The sequence below is a fragment of the Echinops telfairi genome, unplaced genomic scaffold (genome assembly GCF_000313985.2).
Source record: "Echinops telfairi isolate 266 unplaced genomic scaffold, ASM31398v2 ScPeMD7_7400;HRSCAF=8409, whole genome shotgun sequence".
In the NCBI taxonomy this organism is placed as follows: Eukaryota; Metazoa; Chordata; class Mammalia; order Afrosoricida; family Tenrecidae; genus Echinops; species Echinops telfairi.
The window spans coordinates 11,611,040-11,620,576 of record NW_022111300.1 but is presented as its reverse complement, the minus strand read 5'-3'; the positions used below and the strand labels follow the sequence as shown (position 1 = coordinate 11,620,576).

Here is a 9,537-nt window from a genome sequence, read left to right as displayed (position 1 = left end):
TTTACACAATTGATGTGTGTATGGATTGGGATAACAGTTGTATGAGCCCCTAATAAAATGTTAAAAAAAATAAAAATAAAATAAAAGCAATTAAAAAAAAAAAAAAAAGAACTGGCAACCAAGCGGTGTCAGTACAAAGACACCTGAACCCATAGTACTTATTTATTTATTCCATACCTTGGCTGAAACTCACATGCCAACCAGTCCAACGTGATAATGGTATGCTCTCACAACTGTGACCTGCCACAGGAAAACCAGGAGGCTGGTTCAATGGCCAGAAGTTATATTAACTCTTGACATACTTGCAGCTTTTCCAGCAAGCCCCGGAGCTTAATATTACCAACCTTAAAGAGTTCATCTCCCCTGGTGATAGCAATCTGCCTTTCAATTTTCCTGTCTCGAACAGCCAGCTGTGAGCCTTTATATAACATTTCACAGTCCTTAATTACCGCATGACAACCTCAGGGCTGCTAATCCTAATACTGCTCTGAACTGAGGGACTGGTGACATATCAGCAGTTTAATACAACTCTTTCTGTAGTAATCATGTTTGGTGACAAAGACAGTTCTTCCCAAACGCAGGGGACTGCTCACCTTACAACATGAAGGCGACCTTTTGTGTAGGCCTCCCTGTCACTGCTGGGAGAATAGACTCTTGTCTCCTAGCTTATTCGTGCACAAAGGATGCTAAATATATTACCAAAAAGCCAAATGGAAAAGACTTTTAGCGGGGGAAAAAACCTAGATGAAAGACAGCAGGAAAAGATACATTGGATGATTCATTGTACAGCTCAAGCTTAGCACACTAGTCTATTTTTTCTCCTTTCCTAATAGAAATCAGGTCACAATGCAGCATTTCTGGGCCATACACAAGGGTGAAGTAAGCTTTGATGGTACTGCTGAGGCTACCAAGGCAGTTTTATGACCCACAAGTACGTGGAAGCAGGTCAGGGACCCACAGGGAAGACAGCAGCTCTACCTTTATTTAGTAAAATAGACTTCAAATGGCCCATCCATTCCAGAGCCATCTTGACTGGAACTCAAGAAGGTTGGATTTGTTTTCTCTGCTCCATTCACTTTCTGCCCACGTTGGTCTGCTTCTGATTGCTGGAAGCAAATTGATCAAGCCTACACTTCCGATGTAGTGGTGAAAACGTTATACAAGGTTTGGAGTTCATGAGTTTCCTAATCTTCCAAGGCAAATTAATCAATGAACACATACTTACAGAACCTGCATTGAGCATTTACTTAGTCTTCACAAAGTGAAGGTACGAGAGATATGAGACCTGTAGAATGGAGTTCTATTTCACCCAGAAGTTTCAATACGATGGCTTCAATCTCAACAGTCCTGAATGTGGGACTCAGCAGCTTACTAGATCAGTGGCCTTGAACATCTTGGAGAATCACTGTAAAAGGAGGTAAGAAATGCCTGCTTTGTTGTTCTTGTGTGCCATCGTTTTAGTACCAGCCAACGGCGACCTAATGCACAGCGGGAGGAACCATTGCCCTGTCCTGCACAACTATCACAATTAGTGCTGTGCTTGCACCCCTTGCAGCATGCTGACAATCCATCGCATTGAGGACCTTCCTCTTGCTTGCTGGCCCTCAACTTGACCGAGCTTCACTACCAGGGACTAGACCCTCCTGATGATGTGTCCCAAGTACCTGAGAGGAAGTTTGGCCATTCTTGCTTCTCACGAACATTCTGGCCATACTTCTTCCAAGACAGATTTGTTTGTCCTTCTGGCAGTCCATTCTTCACCCAGACCACACTTCAGAGCCATCAGTTCTTTGGTCTTCTTTTCCACTGTCCAGCGGGCACATGCGCAGGAGGAGATGGAAACTATCCTGGCTGGAGTCCCGTTCCCCTTAGTTCTCAGCATGACAGCCTCATTTTGTACCACTTTACAGAGGTCTTCTGCAGCAACACGGCGTTTGCTTTTCTCCATGGCTGCTTCAATGGGCATCGAAAAGGAGAAAGGCCTTCCAGGAGGATGATGAGGCACTAGGAATGTTTCTGTCTGTTAGACATAGGGTCCCCCAAATTGGAACGGACTCCACAGCATCTAACAACAATAACAACATGATACAGGTAGGGGCCCTGGTGGTTAACTTCATGGTTGGCAGTTCAAACTGACCTAGAAATTCTGCGGGAGGAAGATTAGCGATCTGCTCTCCTAAAGAATACACCCAGAAAACCTCATGGGACAGTGTTCCACTGCGCCGCATGGGGCTATCATGCATTGAAATCAACACCACAGTGCACAGCACGATACTACAAGTTGTTTCAAAAGGGTTGCACATATACTTCCTCAAAAACCAAATCAACTAAAAACATTTCAGAATTTGTCCACAATCCCCCCCCCAATATTTTGCCCAATATGGAGGGCTGAGTTGTCAAATTATGTATTTATTAAGTTGCTTAATTATTCTCTTTCCCTCCCCTCCCTACTATGTGCTGATGTATCTGGAGAAATAACACTGGATCCACTTGTTTTATTTGGTTTCTGTTTGAGATTTCCCCGCTTCCCACCTTGCATCTGTTCTTAGGTGCTATCTGGTTGCCTCCAACCCATATTGTCTTTGGACAATAGAATGAAGCATTCATGGTCCTGTGCCAGCCCCACAATTGTCCCCATGACTAGGCCCATTGATGCCGCCACTATGTCAAGCCATCTTGTTGAGGACCTTCTTCTTTTTCCCTGCCTTTATATGATGTCCTCTTCCAGGGACTGTTTCCTCCTGACAATACGGCCAAAGTATGTAAGATGAAGTCTTGCCATCCTTGACTCTAAGGAGCACTTCTTCCAAGACAGATCAGTTTGTCCTTTGAGCAGTCCATGGTACTTTCATTATTCTTCTCCAGCTCCACAACTCAAATGCATTGCGTCTTCTTTGGTCTTCCTTATTCAGTGTCCAATTTTCACATGCATAGGATGCAATGGAGACTACCGTAGCATGGGCCAGGCCCATCTTAGTCCTCAAAGTAACATCTTTGCTTTTCAGTACTCTAGAGAACTCTTCTGCATCAGATTTACCTAAATCAATGCATCTTTTGATCTCTTGCCTGCTACTTCCATGAGCATTGGTTGTGGATCGAAGCAAGACAAAATCCTTGACAACGTCAACCTTTCCTCCATTTATCATGATGTTAACTACTGATCTAGTTGTGAGGATTTTGGTCTTCCTTATATTGATTTGTAATCCACACTCCAGGCTATAATCCTTACTCTTCATCAGCGAGTGCTTCAATTCCCTCTCACTTTAAGTAAGCAAGATTGTGTCATCTGCATATCGCAAGTTGTTAATAAGACTTCTTCTGATCTGGATGCAACATTCTTCTTTATATAATCCAGCTTCCCGAATGATTTGCTAAGCATACAGATGGAACAAGTAGGGTGAGAGGATACAACCATGACACACACCTTTCCTGATTTTAAACCACGCAGTATTTTCTTGGTCTGTTCGCTCAACTGCCTCTTTATCTATGTACAAGTTCCACATGAGCACAAGGAGCTGTCCTTGAGTTCTCATTCTTCCCAAGGCTGTCCACAGGTTATTAGGGGCCACACAGTTGAATGCCCCTTAAGCAAGTGCACTTTACTTGTGCTAATTTCATTTTTTGAATACTTAAAATATTATAGCCTGACTGCAAAGGTAACAATATGTAAGTCAATAGTCAGAGAACATCACTCCCTTTATATTCCTTCTCCATTCTTTTGATTCCTCATCCCTTACCTTGGAGCTAACCTTTTTTTTTCAGTTTATCAAGATCATTAATTAATTAATTTTATTAGGGGCTCATACAACTTTTATCACAATCCATACATACATCAATTGTGTAAAGCACATTTGTACATTCATTGCCCTCATCATTCCAAAACATTTGCTCTCCACCTAAGCCCCTGGCATCATCTCCTCATTTTCCCCTCCCTCCCGCTCCCCACTCCCTCATGAACCCTTGATAATTTATAAATTATTATTTTGTCATATCTTGACCTGTCCGACATCTCCCTTCACCCACTTTTATGTTGTCCATCCCCCAGGGAGGAGGTCACATGTAGATCCATGTAATCGGTTCCCCCTTTCCAACCCACTCTCCCTCTGCCCTCCCAGTATCCCCATTCACACCACTGGTCCTGAAGGGATCATCCACCCTGGATTCCCTGTGTTTCTAGTTCCTATCTGTACCAGTGTACATCCTCTGCTCTAGTCAGACTTGCAAGGTAGAATTGAGATCATGATAGTGAGGGGGTGGGGAGTGGGAAGCATTTAGGAACTAGAGGAAAGTTGTATGCTTCATCATTGCTATATCGCACCTTGACTGGCTCGTCTCCTCCCCACTACCCTTCTGTAAGGGGATGTCCAGTGGCCTACAAATGGGCTTTGGGTCTCCACTCCACACTCCCCACCTCATTCACTATGGTAAGATTTTTTTTGTTGTGATGATGCCTTATACCTGATCCCTTCGACACCTTATGATCGCGTAGGCAACAATTTTATTTTTATCTTGGTTTATCCTTCCTGCACTTCTTATGGAAAGGCAAACATCTGTATCGATAATTTCTTACATGTTCTTCTTTGCTATACGAAAGGCCACATACTAGGACATTCTTTTGCATGTTGCTGTCTTCACTTCGTGTCTCCTGGAAACCACGTTATATAGTTTATAGAATATTCCTCACTCTTGTCTACATTTCTTTTATGTATAAATAACTGGATAGTGTGCTTGACATCATTGGCATACGTGCTAGAGTTTATCCCACCAGTGTTGGACATATAGGGAGTTTCCAATATTTTTCTACTTCATATAATTTTGCTATGGGTAATTTTGTACATATGTATTTTCATGTTAATAGAAGTGCATTTTAGTGCAAATCCATAGAAGTAGAATATCATTGTCATAAAGAATGTGTGCGATTGTAGTTTGGTGAGATACTGCCAATTTTCCCTGCATAGATGTCATGCCGCTGTGCATTCCAGCCAGCACTGCATTCGGGTGTCTGATTCCTCACAGCCTTGCCAATGGAAGGAAGAAAACTTGTCACATGTTTGCTTTGTTGTCCATATGATGGCTAAGAAATGATATCCCAGTGCAGTTTAATTGGTTTAATTTCTATTTCTCTTATTACATACAATCAAAGATCTTACCATATGCTTAATGACCATTTTTATATTTTGGGGGGAATATTTGTTTTTTTCTATAGGATTTTTATTCTTCAGTATTAAAATATTATTTGAATATTAATGATAATAACCCTTTCATTGTGAAAGATATGTTGTATGAATGTTCTCCTCATTCATTGTCTTTTAACTTGACATTTGGTGTTCATTTTTTTTGGCCATTCAAAATTAATTTATTTTTTGTTAGCCAAATTTACCAATGTTTTCTTTCTTTTTTTAAAGATCATTTTATTGGGAGCTCTTACAGCTCTTATAACAATCCATATATTAATTGTATCGAGTATATTTTTTCATATGTGGCCATCATCATTTCCTAAACATTTACTTTCTATTTGAGCCCTTGGTATCAGCTCCTCTTTTTCCCCTCTTCTCCCCTCTCACACTGATGACCCCTTGATAAATTATAAATTATTCTTATTTTCATATCTTACACCAACCACTGTCTCCTTTTACCCACATTTCTGTTGTTCATCCCCTTGGGATGGGAGATGGTGGTGTTATAAATCCATCATTGTGATCGGGTTTCCCTTCCTCCCCTTCTTCCCCCTACCCTCCCGGTATCACTACTCCCATTTCTGTTTCCAAGGGGCTTATCTGACCTGGATTCCGTGTGTCATGAGCTCTTATGTGTACCAGTGTACATGCTCTGGTTCAGTCAGAACTGAAAGGCAGGACTGGGGTCATGATAGTGGGGGCTGAGGAACCTCAAAGAATCAGAGGAATGTTGTGTGTTTCATCAGTGCTATACTGTGCCCTGGTTGATTTATCTCTTCCTTGTGACCCTTCTGTGAGGGGATGTTCAATTGTCTACAGATGGGTTTGGGGTCTCTGCCCTGATCCCCCTCATTCTCAACAGTATGAATTTTTTTTTTGGTGTGGGGGGGTCTTCTGATGCCTGTTACCTGATCACATCAATACCTCTTGATTTCACAGGTTGGTGTGCTTCTTCTGTGGGTTTGTTGCTTCTCTGCTAGATGGCAGCTTGTTTAACTTCAAGCCTTTAAGACCCCTGATAAGATATCTTTTGATAGCCAGGCACCATCAGCTTTCTTCACCACATTTACTTGTGCACCCATTTTGTCTTCAGTGTCAGGAGGGTGAGCATCACAGAATGCTAGGTTGCTAGAGAAAAGTGGTCTTGCATTGAGTCAGGGCTTGAGCAGAAGCCCAAAGGTCTGTTCACTTCCTCAATGTATTGCAATATAAATAAATAAATAAATAAATACATACATACATATATATATATATATATTTTTTTTTTTCAGAGTTCAGTCTGGTTTATTGAGCACATCACAAAAGAGGGTTTAGTCAAAAAGACCAAAGCCCATGTCATAGTCAGATTCTTCAGACTCTTCCTTCTTGGCTTCCACTTTCTTCTCCTCAGCTGGGGCAGCAGCGGTGGAGGGTGCAGGTCCTCAGGCAGGTGCGGCACCAGCAGCTGGGGCAGGGCCACCAGCCCCTACATTACAGATGAGGCTCCCAATGTTGACGTTGGCCAGGGCCTTGGCAAACAGGCCGGGCCAGAAGGGCTCCACGTTGACGCCGGGGGCCTTAATGAGGGCGTTGATCTTGTCCTCCGTGACGGTCACCTCGTCGTCGTGCAGGATAAGGGCCGAGTAGATGCAGGCGAGCTCGGAGATGGAGGCCATGGCGCAGGAGTCCTGGGCTGGCGGCTGCCGGGCGCGGTGCTAGTCGTCGGATGAAGTGAGGGCCTCACCCCAACGCGGCCTTAGCTTCCTCGGAAGAACCGAGCACCTTAACGGCAGCTGAGGAAAGAGCTAAATATATTTAGATAGGCTAATCCCTCTATTTTTATGAATGAACATATTTACCTAAGTAAATGTTTTCTTTTTTTCCTATGAAATGTAAGTCATAGCCCGAAAGTATTTCTCTACACTCATATTATGTAGTAATCCATCCTTTCCCATTCCCACATACCTAGTACTTTTATATTGTTTACTTTTAGAGCTCTGGTCCATTTGTAATTTAATCTTGTCTATTGTATGAAGGATCTAATTTTACCTCTTCTATAGAGTTACCAAATTGTCTTCAACACAATTTGTTAAGAAGAAAGATTATCTTTACTTCAGTTTGGGGGGATTCTGTCTTTGTTACATACTACATTTGTATATATGGTGAGTTTATTTAATAGAAAATTTTAACAAACTTTTGCCAACCATGTGTGTGCTGAGATGATGGCTTAAAATTTAGAATATCTCATATTCCAACACTTCTCTGTGAGCCTTCATCAACTGTGCAAGGGTAGTCTGCTAGAGGCTAGGGACAGAGCAAAAGAGCTTTAGAGAGACACCACCCAACCCCAAGACATATGACTCATTCCCTAAGGGCAAGGGAGTAGCACAATGAAGCCACAGATGAGCTCTGTCTGAATTCCTAACTCATGGTTTCATGAGCAATAAAATAACTGGCTTAATATGCAGCAAGAGATAGTTGATACATTACTGTGTTCAACATTGAACTGTAAGTCCCGATCAGTGTAATAAGCAAGGAAAATGAATAAATGGCATATGTAATGGAAAAAAACCAAACTTTTAGAAAGTTTGCAGATGAGTAATTGTGTAGACAGGGGCTTCAAAAAGTCCACGAGAACCTGGAGTTGAAAGATAATGGGATTTTTCCAAAAACATTTTGAAGTTCTCTCATTTGTAAAAATGCATATGGGAATTAGGATAGGAAAAAAAAAACCTAACTAACACTGCTAAGTATATTTAGCCTGGTTTCACAGATAATGCTAATCTATAAAGATCTACTGTAATTTTATACACTAGTTTTGGTTTTTTTTAAAGCAAAATATTTATAATGGTATTAAAAATAAATCTAACAAAATGTAAAATATCTGCATTAAAAATAGCAAAACATTGCTAATAGAAACCAAAAAAGACATCATTTAAAATAGAGTGAGGCTGTGCTCAATGATGAGAAAACTCAGTGTTGTCCAAATGTCAGGCATCCCCAAATTAATCTTAAATACCAGTATGTGATTTAAATTTTTTATGATCATGCAAATAATCTAGAATAACTACAACAATTTTTTTAAAGAAAAAATTTGGAGATATTATACAGTACCTAGAAATCTGCAGTAATCAAGACAGTGTAATATTGGTCTAAAGATGGCAACAAATGTACAAATGTGCTTGACACAATGGATGGATGGATGGATTATGATAAGAGTTGTACGAGCCCCTGATAAAATGATTAAAAAAAAAAAGAAAAAAGATGTACTTTTTGTTACATGAAGCATGGCACAGTACAGAATTGCAACCACGAATATGGTTGATTGATATGTTAGACAGGGTTCTCTAGAGAAACAAAGCCAGGACACTAATAATTTTATGTATATTTATACAGATAGATAACATAAGAAATAAACTGTTAATTGATATATAAAGCAGAACAAATGGCTCAGTGCAACTCACTTCCATGAAACAGGTAATACAATGGCAGTCCTTCATGTCTTGAGGCTGCTGGGTAGTCCTCTGTAGAACAATTCAGGGTATCTACCCACAGGCAGCAAACAGCAAGCAGGTCACCAACAGTCAGGCAGATGACAGGGCCCAAAAGTCCCCAGTTCAAGAGATGTACCTTCCAGTAGCGTGGTGAAGCAAGACTTGAAGGAACCTCCAGTTACAGTGACACAGTCAACGGGTTAGGTGTCCCACAGGTAGTGTAGCTTGCAAACTGAGGCATGGAACAAGCAAGGCAGCCACACACTGGTCTGATGATCAAGAGCAAGAGAGAGAGGCGAGGCTCGCTGAGCCATTTATCTCTCCGCCCTTCAACTCATCTCACATGGTTCATTGACCATGTTGGCACAACAAATCTACCTATCACAGATGCATTTGAATTATTGTGTTGGTGGAAAATATTGAACGTTTCATAGACTTCCAGAAGAACGACCAAATATATCTGGGCAGGAAGGACACCCTCCTTTGAAGCAAGGATGGAGAGGCCACTTCTCATGGACTTGCGATACGTTGTTGGGAGAAACCGGCGCCTGGGAAAGGGCGTCGTGTTTTTCATAAAGCAGAGGGTCAGGGAAAAAGAGGAAGGCTCACAAGTGACACAGGGGCTGCAAGGATTATGTGACCGCATCAGACCAGGCAGTGTTTCATTCTGTTGTACACAGAATCATTGGGAACCGGAACAGACTTAGGGGGGCACCTAACAATTTACATTTGGGGGAGTAGGGACAGGGTGTAAAACTACCAGAGCATCTTCTTTCCATTTATCTCTCTGCCCTTCAGTTAATCCCACACGTGTTCATTGGCCATGTTGGCACAATAAGCCAACTATCACAACTGATGTCCCAGGGTCTTAAGTTTATTCAATGAAG

General features: G+C 41.6%; 1 protein-coding gene across 1 annotated transcript; it reads right to left on the bottom strand.

Moving 5' to 3' along the window:
• Nucleotides 1–6,449: 6,449 nt before the first annotated feature.
• On the bottom strand, nt 6,450–6,947 carry LOC101650019 (60S acidic ribosomal protein P1). The gene has a single exon (XM_045296291.1). It carries the CDS (start codon nt 6,830–6,832, stop codon nt 6,599–6,601), a length of 234 nt encoding a protein of 77 aa, XP_045152226.1. The 5' UTR covers nt 6,833–6,947; the 3' UTR covers nt 6,450–6,598.
• Nucleotides 6,948–9,537: the final 2,590 nt, after the last annotated feature.